The sequence below is a fragment of the Pelodiscus sinensis genome, chromosome 9 (assembly GCF_049634645.1).
Source record: "Pelodiscus sinensis isolate JC-2024 chromosome 9, ASM4963464v1, whole genome shotgun sequence".
NCBI lineage: Eukaryota > Metazoa > Chordata > Testudines > Trionychidae > Pelodiscus > Pelodiscus sinensis.
This window is the reverse complement of record NC_134719.1, coordinates 25370702-25392344: the sequence shown is the minus strand read 5'-3', so window position 1 is coordinate 25392344 and position 21643 is coordinate 25370702. Positions and strand designations below refer to the sequence as shown.

Below are 21643 nucleotides of genomic sequence, written 5' to 3'. Positions count from 1 at the left end.
GACCAGATACATTTCAAGAAGATCTGATCACCTCTAGGAATTATTTTGAGGCAGTTCTTGTGCTATATATAGTAGGTCAGTGTGACTGATCACAGTGATCCCTTCTGGGCTGTACTCTGGAAATCAGGTTCAAAGTAGTATTGACAACTTACAAAAAAAGCAAGAGGGGAGACCATTCTTTAGCCTTTCTTCTTTACCCTATGGAGCTAGTAAAAAAATCTTTGGGCAAAAATGAGCAGATGATTGAACATAAGAGTTCTCTTTTTTATGAGAATTGTGAAGACAGGGTTAAAACAAAATGCCCTGTGACCTAGTGCTACATAGAGCACACTGTGCATGGCTATAAGAATTAGTTGGAAAAGTACTATCTAGTTAGGTTGCTAAAATGATGTTGTTTTCCCCACAAGGCTTAAGTACCCATCTCTGAGGAATCTGAGAACTTTAATTTGTATAAGGGAAGAACATAGTGTGTATGGTAACTACAATTTTATTTATAATTTATTCATGTGCTACCATGATTTAGTGAGAAAAACTGCTCTCCTCTTGGCTGTTTCTGTTCTCTTACTTTGCACGTTCTCTGTACTCTTTTGGCTTTTCTTCTACATCAACTTGCAATTCTCATCCCTTGAATGCATTACTTTAATCCTTTTTGCATTACCTGTTGAGCAGGCACACCAATAACATTAGCAGAAGAAAGAAACATTCACACCTACTAGTTACTATTTTAGACCCTCACAGACCCTGTGATATTGGCTTACACTTGGTGGTAGTGCATCCTCACCTCCGAGGTGCCCTCTCATCTTTGGCTGCACAGGAGCCTTTTCTCAAATGCTGCCTTACTAGGCTCTTCCTTGGATGTGTAGTGGACTCTCCCAACCTGCTTCTTCCTCTAAATCCCCCTCTGAAGGGTTTAATGACTTGGCTTTTCTGCCATGTCACATAAAAGTCTAAATGCCTGCTAGGGTAGCACGAAAGTCAAAAGCAGCATCCAAACCTATATCCTTACATCCCGCTAAAGCTTCATGCTAGTTATCTCATTGACTCTACTTCAGAGATTCCTCTGCAAGAAGCATACGTACACCTATAATAAGGTTCTTTTTCCATAGTTTCCTAACTGTTAAACACTATTCCATGGATTCTCTCTGCCAGAGATCTGTCTCCTCTACAGATAGTCTCCAACTGAGCTTCTTTTGCCTCCTGGAGCTATTAATTAGCCTCTCTCCCCCATGCAAAGCATGGCTTTTTGGGGTTCTTTTGCCCGGCAGATGGTGGGAGTTAAGCCCCATGATGCTACAAGGTTGATGAGCAGGGCTTGTCAGGCCATACATTCATGACATGGTCTAGTTTCTGCCTCTGGCCTATGTTTGATTTCCTAGGCTTAGAGGATTTTTTTCACCTATGTTTTTGTTGATACAAAAAGAGTAATAAGTTTTAAAGTACAGGACTAAATATCAATTTTCTGTTAGGCTTTTTCTAGATCATCTTACTATGCTGAAAATCATGTTTAGAGATTGTTTAATGTGGAGGTTTAAGCAAAAAAAGTTAATATTTTTAATTTAAACTAATGCACTTAAATGAAACAATGTGTTCTACGCAGTTCCTGCTCCCCTATCTTTTCTTTTCAATATTTAAATTAGAAGAAAGTCCCAATACCAAAGTCTGATTGGTGCTAAAGCTGACTGCACATAAAATATAGATACATACACACACACACACACACACACACACACACACACACACGAGAAAAACCTAATTAAAAGGCCCGGAGTAGAAATGCATCAGGTCGGTCCAACTACATATAACGAATGAGCTTTAGAGTAAACACATAGTAATTAAGTTGAATTGTAGATGCTAGTTTTCCAATTTGCAGAATACCGGTAGAGGTTCCCTGTTCTTTACCGTAAAGAAAATATCACTCATAACTTAAAATAATTATATTCTTTACACTTGAGTACTTTCCCTTTAAAAGTCTTTAGCTTGTATTTCTAAAGTTTTTGAGAAAATATGAGATGGTTGTATAAACAGAAAAGAGACTGCAGAAGTAATGTTTCATTTTATATATGCAAATTCATTGTACAACTCAAAATGAGTTATTTTTCTTCTACATTTTAATTTCATTAAATTGTGACATTTGATATACACAGCTGCAGTTCACTTAGTTCACAAGTATGACAAGTATGCTGACCTGTATCAACTCAAGTTGACTAATCTTCAGTTTGCTAAAAATCAATGACTACATGAGTGAAGTAGAATAATCAACAACATTAAAAGTGAGATTACAACTAAAACACAGCTAGTACCTTAATCCTTGTACCATTTAATGATTGGCCTTAGAAATACTATTTGGCTTTCGAATGCAACTTTATCTTACTTTTGAATGTAACTTTCAATGCAGTAGCACAATAAATCTAGTTTTGATATTTCATTATGAAATTCTACATATAAGCCACTGTAATGCAGTAGGAGACATACCATAAATGCTGACACGTAACTTTAGCATTCCTGCTTCCCAAGATAACAGATGCAAGTAGAAGAACTTCAGTTGTATGTGGCTTGTTAGCAACAGATCTTCAAGTATGATCTTCTCAAGAACCATGAAAATAAATGAATTTGTGCTAGAAATATCCAGATGCAATATGAACTAAAAAGAAAAAAAAATTACAATCCAGAATAACTGCATTCATGAACTTTCTTTTCTTCTCCAAATTTGTATCCATTTTCACCAGCACAGTTTATTGGACGTTCACATGACAAGAAGTCTTACTTGCTACATTCTATCTGAAGCACAATGTGGTGACCATCTTGCTGAAAAATAAGGTAGTGGCTACATCAGAATAGGAAACACATGCACCTAATTTACAGCCTAATTCAAATTCTGTGGGATGTTGATTACCAACAGCTTCTATAAGGCCTGGTTTAAAAGGAATCCATCAGATTAAAAAAATCAACACATTAAATTATTGTCTATGTTTTACTCCACTTTACACTTGAAAGAGAAGGTGGGTGCAGTAATAGTTTTTATTGGACAAACTTCTGCTGATTAAATATACATGCTCTTGAGCACTATGGAACCCATGTCTTCTTCAACTCTCTAGTGCGCAAAAGCTTGCCTCATCTCACTCATCTTCTGTCTCTGATATCCTGAGACCAACATGGCTATCACACTGCAAATTAAAAGTTTAATTAATTTTACTTTATTCTGCATTTTCGAAACACAAATGGCAGTTTTCTCATGTAGGGTATAAAATAGGACTATTCAGCTTCCTGTCAATGCCACATTTATATTATTCACTAGCACAACAGAATAACATTGGGTTGTACTTCCCATAGGGGAATGTTTGTTATTAGAGTGGGAAAAACTGGGCCCACTAGCATTTAAAAGAAGACACTTCTAATGAATTTTGTGTAAAAAAACCCTAATTTGCACATCCGCATGAGCAGTGTTCTAAACATCCTAGGCAGAATGGAGAGAGGAGAATGAATAGAGCTTCATTTTACATATCATTCCAGCTGGTGTAAATCATGCTGTTTCCTTAATGTTTTCATCCCAGTAGCATCAGTTTTATATATCATAAAAAATTGTTAAAGTGAATTTCTGGAAGAATTTGCTTAGAAAAATGAATATTTTTCTTTTGAACTAATCAGGAAAAGTGAAAGATTCCACACTATCTGAAAATATTCTTTGGAGAAAACCCACATAGCGAAATACCATATCATCTTGAAACTGATAGCTAAGCAGAACGTAGACAGATCGTGGGCTGTGCCTACGATAGCTCATGATACCATCTACTGCTAGACTATTCATTGTTTTTTAAGATCAGCAATAGTTTTTTATATCTGTATTTTACATACACATCAAATATAATTCTGGTTTTAACAGTATTTCAATTGACATTCATGTAGATTCACTAGTAGTAACATCTTCTAGTATTCAGAATTTTTACCTTTATCCAGTATTCTATCCATGATTTTTTTAATTGGTTTTTGCAGAAAGATATTTAACTAGCAGATTTACACCCTGCATTGCTTGGTTCATTCATTCGATTAGTTTTTGTTTTCTTTCATTTGAATCATTGCTCTAGGGTGGGGCTGAGGATGAGGGATTTAGTATGTAGGCTGCCCCAGGGGAGAGGAGACAACCCCAGCCCTCTCTCACCATAGCAGGTTGACAGCAGATGAGAAATGCCTGTCCATGGCTGCTGCAGTGGGCACACCCAGGGATGGGGACAGACAGACACACAGAGACAAATTCTCGAAATATATAGTCGATAGCTGTCCCAGTTGCAACTCCTGTCCCCCGCTGCACCAATAGGGTTACAGCTGTCCCAGTTGCCATCTCTGGCCCTTTGCTGCCCCACTGGGTCATTATACAGTAAACTATCTCTTTTCATTTTATGAGAAAAATCACATTCCAGGCAAATTCCTTTGTCCTGGCACAACCAAATCCTTACCTTGCTTTAAGTTATTATAAGAGGAAGCTGCATACCAAATTTGATGGTCCTACTTCTTATAGTTTAGGACAGGAGTGGGGACCCTAAGGCCCATGAGTCAGATGCAACCCCCAGCTTGCCTGGATCCAGCCCTTGATGCTTGGTGCTCCCACTCAGCATTGGGAATGCCGTGCTGGTGTTCCTGCTCCTCCACGGGACTGGATCACACAACATCTAGTAGCCTGGGCCCACATAGGCTCTGGTGTGTGAGGAGAATGTGAGTGTCTTTCTCTAGCTCAGTTGGGGGCCGCATTAAAGAGTGTTTTTTGGGGGGGTTTTCCTTCTCACTTTGTGCGACCCCTGACCAATTTGTGGGTAGCAGCCTCCAACCCAAAAAAGGTTCCCCACCCTGGTTTAGGAGGAGTTCTTGAACACACACAAATGGACGGACAGACAGAAACCACAGACACAAACTACAAACTCTCTCAAATATAGAAATACAGTAGATGAAATACCATTCAAGTTTGTTTGCATATTCAAAACTAAAAGTGTTTAGCTACAAAGCTGCAGTTATTTTTAATTTATCCCATATAAATTGTTATGTGAGGGGAGACAGTTTCTTCTAATGTCACACTGATGCTGTAAAAGCAGTTCAAAAGCAGCCTAAAAGCTAGGGAGGCCAATCATGGAAAGAGCACTTCAGTTTGACATTAGACATGATCCTTCACCATCTTTACTCCTGACTGCTAGTGTAAGGAATGTGGCCAGGGAAAATGGACTTGGCTACAGCTAAGATCCCTGTACCCTGGTAATCTTTAGCTACTGTAACTGGACTGTATGGCAGTTGGCAGTCAGCACAAGTTTAAGCAATCTAAAAGCTGCTCTAATATATGCTATATGGGACCAAAGGAGCATAATGCACATTTTGTCCACAGCTAAAGATCTAAGCCAGAAAGTGCAGCATAAATACAGTAGCTACACTAAACCACTTACAATCTTCAGCATATCATGACAATAGTGCTTGTAGTTTGCATTAGCAATTACTGTCAAGAAGTCATAAATGCTGGTGCCAGCACAGTAAGATGCTACAGGTTATTCTATATTGTTAAATGCAGATTCAGTAAAAAATAAATCTTATTCAACTCTTCTACTTTTGTTTTTGGACTATAATGCAATGTTAAACTTAACACTTTCAGCTTTGGCACCAAAGCATCAGAACCTGGATCTCTGTAATCTAAAATGTTATATTAAAAGCTAAAAAGTTATTCATGATGTGTATTACTCAGGTGTTGAAACACTCTAATCTTATAAAGTACCATAAAAAAGGTCTTCATAGCTTTCTCAAAGGGATGCCCACAAAAAAGTTTTCCTCTGAAACTTTTAATTCTGAAATTCAAGACAATACTACACAAAAGATTACTTACACTGAGCATGTTTTTTTTGTGCTGACAAATATGCTTACCATAACTCAAATATAAAATCCTCTCACAAACTTAAGGTTGGCTTTTTGAAAGAAAAGACAGATTTAATTGAGAAACAACATGTCTTCTTAGGTTTTATCATACATCCTTACTTTAAAATAGTTAAAAAGCTACATATCAACCAGGAATGATACTAGCTTATTTATTCATAAGCACAGTATAATTTTAAAAGCCTAGAAAGATGAGATTTAAACCACTCAATTAACTTGAAAAAACCATCATTACTTTTAGAATACACCAAACAGTGATCTCCGACTAGCGATTTCCAATGTCAACCTCAGGTGATGATGTATTTACATATTTTAAGTCCACACCAATTAACATTGAATTTTTCATGTAAATTTCACCTGCCCAAATGGTGACTGCATTTACTACATTAGCCTATTATGTTTCAGTATAAAATGACTGCTTACATACACAAACACAATTTCAGGATGTAGTTAAATATTTTGTCAGTGAAAGTGTTTTTTTTTTTTTTTTTTTTTTTGCAGTAATGTCACATACATTGAAAGATGTGTCTATCTTGACTGTAACACTTTCTAGATATAAAGCACACTGCAGAGTATGTACTGAACATTTCATATAGTAAGGCTTAAAGATAAATTCATCTAATAAGTTTATATACCACATCTCACATAATATCTGTGGCAAATGTAAAGTATTTCATAAATAAAATTTACCCAAATAATGAAGAAAAAATATTGGCGGTACAGCATACATAAATACAGAGATATCTGAGCTATGATTTTTAATTTATGTACATATAGTAATATGCTCACCAATTATTTTCCTAAATGTATTTTTTAATCTCCCTGAGTCCCTTCCAGATTTAGCAACATAGTACATTTGCAGATGTTTGCTAAAAATCAGCAATAATAGCATTGGAGGGGGAAAAAGTCAAGGTGCACTCAATTTAGTAGTTTTTTTTTAGCTTATTGTACTTTTTCTTCTAAAAGCCCATTGGCCATGATGTGCTCATGACCACTTATACACCCACTGACATGTCTTAGTGAATCAGCTCCAAGGTAGGCAATTAAAAGTTCAGTGCGACGAATCAGAAGTTGCATAAGATCTTCAGCTAAACTCTCCATAGTTGAGTAACGCACCTTTTCAAAGTCAAAAATGTCTTTGAGGAAGTAAAGAATTTGATCCTAGTGGATAAAAAAGGAAAATCTTTGTTTAGTTATAAAAATGTATAGAGTTTTGTAAAAAAAAATAAAAAAAAAAAAAAATTAATATTTCTTCTTTTTTATACATAAACATTAATCTCTGAATTAGCAGGGTTACCATGGACTAACTAGCACAACATTTTTTGTATAAATTATTTTAATCTTAATGGTGTCACTAAGATCCTGCCATCTGATCATCTGACAGATGCTTTTTTGTGTTATATAAATGATAATTAAAAAAAGGTTGCATACCTTAAAGAAACAGCATAAATCATAAAGAGAGTTTCTAGGTCCCAAAAAGCCCCATGCCAAAACAGGACTGATATGCTCACAAATGGCATAGAAGTGGGCAAAAAAACCCTCAGGCACCTGGTGATTTAAGTAGTAAAGAAACGAGTTATTTTTTCTCAGTATGAATCTCCATTACATCAAATTAAAGCATTTTGTAGGTTTCCGGTAACTAGCCAAGCTACTCATTTAAATTACACTGAGCAGTTCTGTGGCACCTTAGAAACTAACAAATATATTTGATCATGAGTTTGAGAGTAAAACCCACTTCTCATCAGATGAGCTGGAATGGAAATTACAGAATCTAGGGTATATATAGAACAGGAAAAGCAGTGGTCTGTCAATTGTGGGACTGGTGTTAATGAAACTAATTAAGTCAGGCTGGATGTGTTCCATTCATATAATTTGATTTAGAAATGCGAATATCAAAAGCAGGGGAAATTGCCTTTGTAGTGCATTAACCAGTTACTAACTTTATTCAAGCCCGAGTTGATAGTGTCAGATTTGTAAATAAACTCCAGTTTAGCTGTCTCCCGCTGTAATGGGGTGATAAAACTCCTTTGTAGAAGAATTCTGAATAATAGCAGGTCCTCTCCCTACTGTCTGGGAGAGAAACTTGAAGCTCTATCCTCAGCAGGGAGCTGCTGCTGTCCCTGAGGGAGAAATGCTCCTCATCCAGCCAGGCATCTCAGTGTGAGAGTCCCAAGCCCCTGGTTGGGCGAGACTCATTAAGCAGATACGGAACTGTGCAGCCACGCAGCTTAGAGGGAACAGTGGTGCTTAGGTCTGTTTATCCACTGCAACCATATCATAAGCACTGTAAAAGCAAGACAGACTCTCTCTGAACCAAGAAGGTTGAGATGGAAAGGTCACCACACTGCTCTGGAAATGCAATTCAAAATGGATGCTTGCTTGATGCTGGAGGATGATGAGAATTGGCTGGTTGAAACTGGACCCAGAAGATACATGTGTGATTGTCGCTATTAGTATCAGGAGAAGCATCACCCTGTAGTCAGCACTTGAGGAAATGATGGTGCCAAAACCAATGTCAGACTAAATCCAATGATGTGGTCCATAGTACAGATATTACTGCCAAACAAAGCATCTGTGCTGATGAATTTTTTGGTACCACAAAAGATGTTGGCTGTGACACTGCAGTCTGAGACCAAGACAGCATGCAATGCAGCACCACTGAGTAAGACAATATATGACCTGAACAGACACCACCAGTGGTGCAGCAGAAGATGATGATGTAAAAGACACAACTGACAGCTCCTGAACTATAGGGGAATCAGGAATGGAAAAACAGAGCAGGTCAGATGTCATCCAGTACGACAATGGCATGGAGATAGTTGATGCCAATGCTGCTGTGATAGGAATCAAATTCAACAGAAGCTCAATGGCCATATTCAACAGTACAGAGTACTGCTCGGATATGTAAAAATTAATAGGGGTCTGAGATAAGAGTGGTAAGAGATCAGCCATAATAGGCATTGCCTTTAAACATGTATTTTTCCCTTTGTTTCTGCAGTCTGGAAAGACAGATTAAGAGTCTGGCCAAAGCAGGTATTATCCTCTCTGATGTATAAATATGCTCTTTCCCTTCGTTTTTGCAGTTTAAAAAGATAGATAAGCATGCAGCTACTCTTCTTTGTTGTGTCTTTTACTTACCCTCACTGGCTCTGTATAAAATATTTCAGGGTTACTTTTCTTATCATCTCTGTAACCTGCTGATTCGGAAAGTTTGTAGCACAGAAAAGTGTTGATTTAATTAGAAATTTTGTAAATAGTAATTAGGGGAGGGTATAATAATATTCATCACCTGCCTGTTAATATTCATTGTATGGGAGTTAACATACCAAATAAGGTTTTAGGGAAAGTAATGATAAACATGTGAATTAACATACTAAAATAGATAAAACGGTGTAATTGTTGCCACTTGGCAATGTGTTGGGGTCTGAAGTTAATGTGCGTGAGCCATAAAGCAGTTCTGTTTACCCCATCCGTGCCTGGGTCGCCTGTTTCTTCTCTAACAAGTACAAATGATCTTGTCATGATACCAAGGAATGGTTAGATGGGCCAGCTCCATCATGCATCTCACAGAACTCGCAGTGCAAGTCAGCACTCCTCCTAGACATTGAAGAGGAGTCCCTCACAAGCCCTGGAAAGAAACTGATTGGTCTTATGGGACCTCTTCCTCAGAGGACTCTAGGAAGGAGAGAACACTCTCTTCCTGCTGGAGGGAGCACCAGATCTTCAGTCAGAAAGCACATTTCAGATAGACTCTAAAAGGAGAACATAAGGCAGACAATTTGAAGAGACTTCCAGTGGTAAAGTGGGCCTCCTGGCTTGTTCTAAGAGCTGCTATTTCAGATGTAAGTCTCTCACCATCTAAGGCCTCTTCTTAAACTACTTACATATAGAGCACCTTTCCTTAATGAGCTCCTTGCCACTAAGAGGTGACTACTGGGAATACCTAATCAACACGACAATGTTTAAACCCAGGCACCTATCTATCCTAACAACTGAAACTAAATTGAAAAGTCCTACTAAGTTACAATAACTAGCAATTAACTATATATAATAAATTCCCATCAAAACTGAGGGGAAAAATGAGGTAAATCTCTACACAGAATGAATCAACTCTAGTTGTAAGTGGTGAGAAGAAACTGAGGAGGATTGGGGTGTGCTATTCTTAAATAATGCAATGAGGGGCTAACTACAGAGCACAAACGCCTTACTTAGATGTGCAGAAATATTTGCAGAACCCATAAGTGGCACATATCTGCAACCACTCAAGGACCACCTACATTGATATAGTGATGTCATAAATCAAGATTCCCATCACCAGTTCAGACAGTATAATTTGTAAATGATCTTTAACAAAGTGTATAATTAGAAATGAAAGTAACTGTCTGAAGATTTATTTAAAATGATCGATGTGATTTACCTGAGATCAGAAGTCAGTGGCAGAGAAAGGACACTCAGAGTGCTAGCTAAGATTCAGGACAACTCCAGTTACATGTTTTACTTCATTACAGACTTCTTGAATAACAGTGGACAAGTCACTTAGTCTCTAGGTTTCAACTCCCCATATGTTAAATTTGGAGACCGTGATACCTCCGTACCTCACACAGGAATGCTGTGAGGATAAACACATTGAATGCCTTCACGTTTAGATATTACAGTAATGGTGGTCCACGTAAGTGCTTATATCTAGATAAGACTAGAGCCAGATCTTAACTCCAGATTCTGTGTTCTATTCACTAAAACATTTTGCCTCCCTTGCAAGAGTGTCTTCAAGCCTCAGGGCATATCTACAATAAAAACTTCAGTAGACCTATGTTAGGTGAACTTCTAGCCACTGCAGTAATTACTGTGGTGGTGTTTGTCCACACTACCCTCCTTCTGTCAGTGATGGGCATCCTCACCAGGAGCGCTTCCACCGACTCAAGAAGAGCAGTGTGGGGGACTGAGAGTTCAGGCTCTCAGCTCCGTGAGCAGCTCCTCACCAGAAGCTCAGCTACCAATCTCCCCAGCTCTCAAGTCCCCACACTCCCAGGCTTTTGGCTCCCACCATGAACCCAAGGGCGGGGCGGGGGGAGGGGAGAGAGGGAGGTAGAGTCTGGCAGCCAGCAGAGAGTTGAGCAGGGGCAGTCAGGTTCTTGGTGAGGAGCCAAGGAGTCCGTGCAGCTCGAATCCCAGGATGCAGCTGGGCTCTAGTTGGAGCTGCCACACCTCCCCAGGGTGACAGGCCAGCAGCCTATGTAAGTAATCCACATTGGGCATTTGCCTGGGGAATGCAGGGTGGTGATCAGCAGTTGATTACTCAAGTTTGGTCAGACTCTCTGAATTATAAAACTCATCAGATTTCAGATTATATATCAAGACAATTTACCTTAATTTGCTGCCTTTTTTGCTTCAGTACTGACCAACAGCTTGAAGCCACAGCCTAAATACAAGAAGAAATTATTTATGAAACTTCTACACAAGGAAACTGACTATTTAAAAAAAAGTATGTTATATGATCTTGCATTTGATGACCAGTTATTTATTTCTTTAATTTTAATGCAGTGACACTATAAGTTCAAACATAAAATGTTATCTGTTGTGAACAGCTCCTTTTACTATCAGATCATGTTTCTTATGTTTAAATAAAAAAATGAAATTGTGTGTTATTTCCCAGCAAGTTCCCATTTTGCATTAGCGTCAAATGGTATTTGACTTACGAAGCCCCCAACTGTTTTTCACAATATAACTTTAGCAACTCTTAAATTCAGCCTCGCTGATACCCAGTATGTTGTGTTCCAAAATGTGTGTATCCCAAAACTGTAACTATTTCAGATTTTAAGTAGCAGCATATGAACACATGGTAATGGCCTTTTTCACTTTAAGAAAGAGCATACTTGAAATAGTTGTGCATACAGCTATGGAGTTTTGTCCAAATATGGATCTGAGCAATATAACATACTGATGGCAAAACTAGGCTCCTATTCGCCACAGCACATAACAGAATTCTGATGGAATGTGATGCTAACTTCAATACCACGTGGAAACTTGCTACTCACAAAAACACAACTTTACCACATACGTTACAAAAAATATGTGGCTTACCTTTTTTTCTGTAGAAGAAATAGTTGAAAGATAAAAAAATAAAAAAGGAAAGCCAGCAGTTTATAGTTCTAAATAGATGCAATGACAGCAACACTATCTATGAACAATTGGTCATACCACAATGCCTTCCTTCAAACATGTATGGAGAAGCCTGGTTATTATTATGAACATTTTCTAGCAAGCAAAACAGGCCAATGTACCTATGAGAAAACCTAAAACAGGTTTCTGAAAATGTTATGGAAGTTTGAGTCTTTGTATATTTTTATAATTTCTGTTACTTTTCCATACCTGACCAGTACAATTCTGGGATATGAACAAATACATTTCCCCCATAAATCAGTAGCCTTCTTTCAAATGTGGCGAACATATACAGCAGCCTTGTAAAAGTCTACTCACCAAGGAAAATAATTATTTATGCCAAGTGAGTACAACATTTATTCCGTTATAATTGATTATTATGGCAAAAGGTTGGCAAGTAAGTTTGATACATTTTAAATTAAGATTTTGCAAAGCTGACACCTTGTAGTAGATTTTCCTCAGGAGTATTTTAGGACTGAACTATGGATGGAAATGGAATTACCTTTGACATAAAGAGAAAAATCTCCCTAGATCAGAGTAGAATCCACTTGTAGGCTAATATGACGAATCTTATCTTGTTTGTAACCCATGGATAAAAAGGATGAATTCAGATGCTACAGATGCTGTTATCCTAATCTTTAAGAGTAAAATAGGTACCTAATCCCAAGAGTATGCCTATTTAAAGTTTTAGAAAGGAATGTTGAAACTAATTTTATGTTTCCTATTGGTTGCAATAATAAGAATCATAAGAAATTTAAAAAAACACTCACAGTTTCTTTAAAGGAGGAATTTAGCCAGCGGTTGTTTACTACGTTCTGTATAGATGTGGGTGGATTCTCTAAATCTTCAAAGGAATCCAATAATATAAAGTCCAGAACAATGTCGTAAAAATTTAGATTTTTCACCTGTAGTCAGTTAAAACAAGATTAAAATAACTTCTCTATCAAAGCTGGAACAGAGCATAAACCAGCATTCCAAACTCTAATGTTTATCGAACATTAAAAAGCATTTTTCGAATGGAAAAAAACTGACATTGCAACTCAGTGGTACAGAGATTTAAAAAGAAGAGGAAGCACATTTCTCTAAATCACCTGAAGTATAAAAAAAAGCAGCTGCATTTTCCATACTTATGAATAAAGAAAAATGTTGAGAATGAAAACAGATTGTGTAATACAGTCAAATAAAGGAAAAACAACACTACAAAAATCCAAACTTACCCCCCTGGCAGCAAGTTCCATTTCAGTATTAGCCCAGTGGTCTGTTTGCTCTAAAAAATTTATCATTTCATCAAAGACCTCTTCAAATTTCTTTGGATTCTGTGAAATTAAGAGTCATGTTTCCTAGTAAGCTTACTTGTTTCACTTCTAAATGCTTAAAAGGCACTTTTTTTAAATGTGCCCACAGAATAATCATGATTAACTCTATGACCAGGAAAATTAATTTTGATTACTATGACTACACTAAAATAACAGTAAAAAAAGGAATTTACCTTTCGAGCTCTCACAATTAAAGCAGACAATATTTTTCTTCCGCTCTCAGCAAGAAATATTCTGTTAGCTGTTTCTGAAAGAATTACCTGGAAAATTTTCCATGCAATACAGATCTGTAAGTTCACAACTTATTTATAAAGGGAATTGCACTAAATAAAGCTATTTGTTTCTTTTAGTTAAAAGAAACAAAGAGATGCTGGATATCAACACAGTATGCAAGTATAACAGGAAGCAAAAATTCCCAGGACACTCAAAAAGATGTGTCTCCCATCCAGTGTTCCCTCTAAACTGCACAGGTTCACAAGCAATTTATCAGCTTTGCCTAGTCAGAGGCTCAGAGCTCCCTGTGTGGAGGTGACGGACTGGGTGGGACTGATTAATCACCTATGAAGCTGTGCTGCCACGCACTTAGAGGGAACACTGCTCCCATCCAATGATACACATCATTGTCAAAGAGGCCATTCATTTTGTCTTAATAAATTGGCCCCAATTCAGAAAGCTACTTAAGCAAGTCCTTTAAATTGTAGGCTCAATTGTAGGCTGAATACAACAACACTGTTAAGTAGATAAAACATTACTCAAGAAGCTTTAAAATAACGAAAAAACCCTCAAAGTTCACAGTACTCAAAAAAATATTCCTTCAGTGAGCTCAATGTGAAACAATAATATGCTGCTCATAAACAGCATTCAACAATGACAATGTAACTGTTTCACTAAAAGTAGATCACTGCAGAAGTAGGGTAAGACCAAAAGCTTTTAGCTTAGGACTAATTCTTCTACATTTAAGTTACACAGAGAGGATGTGTGAGTGACAGCATGGATATAACATAGATAACCATTTACCTGAAAAGCCTGTCGAATACAGTGAAGCTTAGCAAGAAAATCACTGTCTCCTAAACACTCCAGCATTTCAGTCCTACATAAAAGGGAAAAAAATGTTGTAAACTACATTTAAAAAACAGAAGCATACCAGAATTTGACTAGGATTTATTAAGAAATAGCATTCATTACTCTGGGGTTAGGGCATTAAATGCAGTATTATGTAGAGCAGCGTTCCCAACCGCCAGTCTGCGGACTTGTGGCGGGCTGCAAACCCTGGCTTGCTGGGCCTCAGCACATTGCCAGTCCATGTCCCCAGTTGCTAATGATGGGGGTCCCCAGAACGTGCGCACCTGGGTGTATACAAAAAAAATTCTCTGCCCGCTTCCCCACGCAGCAGTACGGTGAGTGGTGTGGCTGGAAGCTGGGTGTGCTATGCCTGGAGCTGGGGCTGAGGCGAGGCTCTCTCTACTGGGGCAACCTCACTGTGGCTCCAGTTCCAGCTCTGGCAGCTGTTACATGGCCTGGCTGGCAGGGCTGCATGATGGGCAGCTGCGGTGATCAGCCAAGGCCAAGAGCTGCATGAAGAACGGCTGCCCCAGCTGCTACGACAGAGCATCACATAGAGGGTGGCTGCCCCAGCCACTGGGGCTGAGCGCCATATAGAGGGTGACTGTCCCAGCAGCGCATGATGGGTGGCTGTCCCTGCAACTCCTTTCTCCTCCCTTCCAGCTTAGTGGAACCTCCCCCTGGCTTCCAACTGCTCCCAGCCAGCATGCACATGCATTATTAAGTGTATGATTTTTTTAAGGTGGAAAGCGAATACGTTGGGAGGGAAATAATAAAAATATCCATTACAATGACATGTATTGTGTGCATCTAGATGCAATGTAAAGTAACATATGACCTCTTAAAATTACCATAATGAATATGAAGATATGCAAATAAATTCATTACAATGATGAATATGCAAGTATTTCAGTGCTGGTCCGCCAACATTTTTTGAATCAGTTTGCCGGTACATGGTATAAAAAAAGGTTGGGAACCACTGATGTAGAGTATTTAGCTTATGCCTTTGCTTCTCTTGGAAATTAATTATTATACATCAATCAATACCTTAATATTCTGGAATAAATTTTGCCCTCTTCTGCTAAGTGCATAGCTTCTTCATATAATGGACAATGGCAAAGAGACTCTAAACCACAGGTATTTCGGAACTCCTTATGTTCAGTAAGCTGAAAGACATTTTTTGTTAAAGCTTAGTAACTAAATTGCTAAATTACTAAAACCAACACACCATCATTGAACACCGTGGATTTTAATATGAAAGCTAAATTTTAGATTTGGGCTTCTGAAGAGTTAAATTGTAGATCAGACTCAGATTAGTTTGTTTTCAATTTGAATACTTAAAAACCCACAACAGGGTTTGTTGAAATGAAATGTCTCGCTGCCGGTCATGAAGAATAAATTGATGAGGCACTAAAAGGAGGAAGAGAGTAACATCATAAAGAAAGCTGCGAATGGTTGTCAAAAAATAATCACTGTCATTTTCCTAGTAAACGTGGCTGTTCATTACTAAACCAGATTTCCTATGAAGACATTACAATCCAGTGTTTACTCTGGGTGCCAAAAAAAAAGGGGGGGGGGCTCTTCTCTATCTACAGTTTCTAATATTTGAGTTTAAACCTTTGGCTGACACTACTACAGAAATCCATCATTACCCATGCACAAATTATTAAAGAAAACAATATTTAAACCCTTCAAAAACATTAATATAAAGCATCCAATGTTAGGAATACCAGATTTTTTCGCTCTTTGTAGCTGTGGCTAGTAGGTGAAACAGTTACCATTTCCATTACAAATATTACATCATTCTTATTATCTATCCAAAAACGTTTAAAGGCCCACATTTTTCCATTTAGTAAATGGAACACACATTCAAATGATCTCAATAAAATTTACTTTACAATATTACTGCAGATCAGCTAAAAGGCATTCTGTACAGCTAGCTATCAAAACCCTAATTTAGAAGTGTCTGAAATAAAACTTTTACAACAATTAAAATATACGCTGTTTTTAACATAGTTATGTCACTGTCTTCTACATATATTCAAAGTAAGACAAATAACTGATACAATGTTTCTTTCAAATACAGTCTCTCCTTAACATTAAGGTTAAGAAAAGAAATTATGGGCATATTTTTCCTCATCACTGGGAATATTTCTATCTAAGTGGTGGCAAGAAAAGTTCTCCAGGCACATTAATCAAAAAAATATACTTCTGAATGGGCCTTTTCTGTGGGCCTCACTGGAGCAAACCCCAGTGAATACAATGGCCAGACTTATGGCCTTAATTCAGAAAAGCTCTTAAGCATGTGTTTAAATTCCACTGATTTCAATGGGACTTAGCGTGTATAAGCATGGAGAGAGACGCTTTCCTGAACTTGGTTCTAAAGCAAGACTGGGTACTTAATAGACTAAGTGAAGAATAAAAACTTTTTAAAATTGATAAGAATGTACATAGAGCAATTTACAAGTAATTAAACTAGCATGAAAATTTACATTTCTGTCTTGAGAGTTTTAAATCTTTGTTCTGTCTTGTTTATTTGCTGGCCCAGCAGAATGGACTAGGATAAACTGACTTCCTGAAATAGATCTGCAGCTGTGAAAATGTATCAGATTTAAGTTGTGATACTAGTTAACAATAGCATCATATTCATAGTAACAAAATAGTTTAAAACGTGTTTAGAGGATTTAGAGTGTTATTCTCTAAAGTTATTGTGTTTAAATTAAGAAAGCAACAAGTTCTTTCATGTGAAGCTTGTCAAATGTATGCTTTAGAAATAGTAAGTAACATTGTAGCTGATTAGTGGTGGTAAAAATAAACAGATGTTATAGTATTTTTTCATATTTGAGATATAAACATACCTTTTGTACAAGTTTTCCCAGTAGTTTCAGAATAAGGAAAAAAATCTTACTTCATATAGAATCTGTTTTCCAGTTACCGTCTACAGTGTTTATAGAAAACTTTTTCAAACTTACAATATATTCAAACAGAAGCATATAGTAGTACACAATAAATTGAAGCACAAAGCCAAAGTTACCTATTACAGCTACATAAGTTAGTTATTACAGCTACAGAGTATATATATTTTACTCAATGGTCTATAATGGAGAATTAAGACCTGAAATGCCCTAGTCAGAGTAACAGTAGCATTTTCACTTTCCTGAATATGAAAAATAAAACATGGCACTTTCATAGAAAAGAAAATATATTAGTTTAAAAATACTCCTAATAGTGCAACTGCAGCAATTTATCCTTTTTCTGTAAAAATTTTCATCTAAATTATAAAAACTATCCAAATCAAAAGGAAATAAATCTAGTAATAAATCAAATAAAATTTGTGACAATTATTTAATCTATAAAACGTAGAAGCTAGTGTACTAATGAACATTCAGTTCTTTCATAAAACTAGAGGACAATAAAAAGAGGTGTTTTACCTCTAGAGTGGCTCAGTTTTTAGCAGGAGGATTTCTAGAAGCAGTTGGAGAACTTTAAAAAACCAAAGGCTGTCCATGCACCCCAGTGGTCTCAGAGATTAGAGGATTCATCTGGACAGGCAAGGGAGAGAGGGGCTCTCTGGCTTCATGAAGGGTCACCCCTCATCTTTCTAATGGGTGCCCAGCTTCCTCATGGGTTTGGATGTGGGGCATCCTAGATAGCTGGGTTGTTTAAAGAGTGCAACGGAAGCTCATATGGTCCTATACGTACAAGAATGTGGCATATTAGCCCTATTCCCCTGATTGGGCTCCATTACATGACCAGAAAAAAACAGCTCCTATTCTCCCATCCTGAGGTTAGGACCAGGGTTTTTTGGGTCTAGTGTGTGCTAATTGCTTTTTTTAGGACTGACAAGGACTCCCCCCCCCCCCCCCCCCATTGTTAAGCCTGGCCTGGGCTATTTTTGACTTTCCCATGGCAGCTCAAGAACTTAATAGGCAAGGTAGAAGGCAAAGGTAAAATTAAAGTTGTTGCAACTTGACAGGTGTCTGGTGCAGATACTTGATCAGCAGGGAGTCTTCTAAACTGGAATCTGAAGTGCAGCTAGAAGTAGGGACATTAACCTAAATAAACACATTTTAAACATGTAACCACTGAAAAGTTCAGCGGTTACATGTTTACATGCTGGGTGCAGAGACAGGTGGGAGCTGGCTCCCTGTGAACACTGGCTCCTGCCTGCTTTCCCCTGCCTGTGCTGCTCTGTATGACACAGAGGCAGCAATATGGTGTGTGTGTGTGTGTGTGTGTGTGTGTGTGTGTGGTGTGTACACACTCCACGGGAGCCAGTACACAGAAGGATCTGGCTTTTAAGCGCGTATCAGCTCCCACCAGCCCAATCCCGTGCTGCCAGCTGCTGCTGGGGGGGGAAGAGGGAAGAGGTAGCTCCCTGCACATACAGCAGAGGCAGCAGCACACATGGGAGTGGGAGGGCTGCATGTAACCATGAAGGTTAACTGATGAGCCCGCGCTCCTCAGTTAACCGTGTATATGAATACACATTCACACCCCTAGTTGGAAGAAGCAGCTAGGGACAAGGCTAGGGTTCCTACTGTATGGTGCAGTAAGGAGACAACTTTCTTCCCCAGCCCCTGGAGGACAGCAATGGGTAGGACTAGATGTGGAGAGGTCAGGGGAGATGGGTAGAACCCTGCACAGATACAAAATTTGTACCCACATCTGCATTTGTGTCCACAAAAATGAGCTGTGGATATCAGCTGCAGATATAAAACAGATATCTGCAGATGTGCAGGGCTTTAGAGATGGGGACTGACTGCAGCCCTCCACCAGGTCGAACAGATTATGAAAGGAAGGATGATCTGCAGACAATTCCGTCATAAAACTACTCTCAGAATGCAAACAGTCAGAAACACTGAAGCTCTAACATGTATCCTTCACATCCACATCTGATACAGTGGAGATAAATCTTGCCACAAAGGGTCAGATACTACAGTGTTGGGCACCAGTACAAAATTTAAACAGAATTAGTAACATATAGAGCATGGAATGTTTCTTAAACAAACCTCCCAAGCTAGTACCAAAGGGAGCACTAACTCCCTGAGGCACACTACGTCCAAGATTTTAAAAAGACATATTCATAGCTTTGCCAAAAATTCCTATGAAACTGACTCTTACAAACTTCTTCAACAAGAGAATGTCTAGTTCAGGATGATTAGTAAGATTAATTACGATCAAAGTAAACACGATGACACAACAGTTTTGTCTTGTAAAGAAATGGAACAAAAAGGAGGATATATACCAGTTACAGACAACAGTGAGGTTAAGTAGACTCCATACCCAGGTTCAGAATGTAGAAATTTGTGGTTTATTTCAACATCCCTGAAGAACACAACCTACTCCTTGGGGATCACAATTCTCTACCGATAGCTAAAATACACGGAAGTAATAATTGTTCATTTGCCTATACCTACAGCAAACTGCCTCATTTATTTTTAATGGGTTTCTCTTCCCAGAGTAAAGACAAGCTTAGGATAATCCAACAGACAAGATGGCTGCCTTGTTGAATAGTTTGGAAATAAAGCTTTTTATTTTTAAAAAATCTGTGTGTGTGTAAATATATCCTTTTTTTAAAAGGGAGAGAGAGAGAAATAATTCACATTAACATAGTGATTCTTCACCCCTCTCTTGTGGCTAGACCATGTGAAGATATTGAGCATGCTACTGCCACTAAACTAACACACCAAATCCTTTAGCTCAAGCTGTGAAGGTCACATTTTTAGATCTAGAAGTCCTGAATTCAAACCTGACATGTGACGAGACCAGGGGATTGTACCAAATGGGATTGGTTTCCCAAAACTGAGATGCCTGAAAGGTAAAGCTTTTCAGAGATTTAATAGTTTATTATTTTAGAACTGAGGCCTTTTTTATTAGCAACTTCAGCTCGCAGCAACTTTTTTATTAGCAACTTCCAGTTTGCATCTGCACCTCACTGCTATAGGATGAAAACTTGACCAACTGTGGCTCAGGTTAAGATAGACCAGTGTTTCTCAACCTTTTTTTTTCTTTTTTATAAAGTACCCCCTTTTTTAAAAAAAATGTATAAGTAGCCCCAGTATCTACAGTTTTCAGACACACAATTTTTTTCTACTGTTGCAACACGTTTGTTTAAACAACTTAATCATAGCCAGGTGGGTGATGAATTTTTTGGGTGTAGAAAGTAGAAAAACACTGTAAAACTTAAAACAAAAATTCAGTTTTCTCCAAATTTCAGTTGTGTTGATGTACCCCCCAGACTTCTCTTGAGTACCCGTAAAGGTACTTGTAGCACTGGTTGAGAAACACTGAGAAAGACCATTGCCTTCCCCCAGGTTAGTGGCTGGGAATATGGCAATTTGGGTTTCAACCTACAGCTCTGATGTTCCAGACCCTCAAAAGACTATCAAAATCCTCTTGCAGCTTGATATGTAGAGGAGGCAAGTTCTGATATCTCAAAAGCAAGACTGAAAACACCATTTGTACACTTCATAGTCAATTTTAAAACATCTAAGGGCCTTCATCACCTTCCTCTCTAGTGTATTCATCTAAATATGTTTCTCATTTACCTGGTCTCCAGCAAGGAGACTTATACATTAACAATCAGAAACCATTTGACTCATGATGAGTAGTCCTTTATTGAAGTTTCGTTCATAGTGTGCACTCTTTATTTGTGGGATTACTTAACATGCTATTGAACTAGAATTAGCCCCAGAAACAACTACTTCTAAATGAGAAAAAGGGAGTTACTCACCTCGTGCAGTAACGAGTGTTCTTCGAGATGTGTGTCCCCGTGGGTACTCCACTCTAGGTGAAGGGTCGCCCTGAGCCGCAAATTGGAGCTTTGCAAAGCAGTTTTCCCCCTGTTGAGCCACGCATGCTCAGAAGGCGTCTCGAGCCCTTCCTGCCCTCTGCAGCACGCGGCTCAACCCCCTCCCTTTCAGTTCCTCATCTCCGCCCGAGTAATTTAGACTCCGTGCAGAGGGGAGGAAGGGAGGGTCGTGGAGCACCCACGGGGACACACATCTCGAAGAACACTCGTTACTGCACGAGGTGAGTAACTCCCTTTTCTTCTTCGAGTAGTGTCCCCGTGGGTGCTCCACTCTAGGTGACTATCAAGCAGTATTCAACATATGGCTGGAGGGAGCCGGAGTCAATGTTTAGCGGTGGTAGAGAGCACCGCTGTAGCTACTGCTGAGTCATGTCTAAGTTGCGGTAGGATT

The 21643-nt window shown here is 38.4% G+C and overlaps 1 protein-coding gene across 3 annotated transcripts in view; it reads right to left on the bottom strand.

The window, feature by feature from the left end:
• Nucleotides 1-2469: 2469 nt before the first annotated feature.
• The window catches only part of MIGA1 (mitoguardin 1), a 63303-nt gene continuing 44129 nt past the window's right edge, over nt 2470-21643 (bottom strand). For all 3 annotated transcript variants that reach the window (XM_075936323.1, XM_006129576.4, XM_006129577.4), the window contains exons 9-16: nt 15486-15604; nt 14394-14466; nt 13550-13636; nt 13278-13376; nt 12831-12965; nt 11267-11320; nt 7333-7449; nt 2470-7062 (exon numbers count right to left, since the gene is read on the bottom strand). In XM_075936323.1, coding sequence (XP_075792438.1) covers nt 6844-7062; nt 7333-7449; nt 11267-11320; nt 12831-12965; nt 13278-13376; nt 13550-13636; nt 14394-14466; nt 15486-15604 — 903 coding nt within the window. In that variant the 3' untranslated portion in view covers nt 2470-6843. The remainder of the gene's footprint in view (nt 7063-7332; nt 7450-11266; nt 11321-12830; nt 12966-13277; nt 13377-13549; nt 13637-14393; nt 14467-15485; nt 15605-21643) is intronic.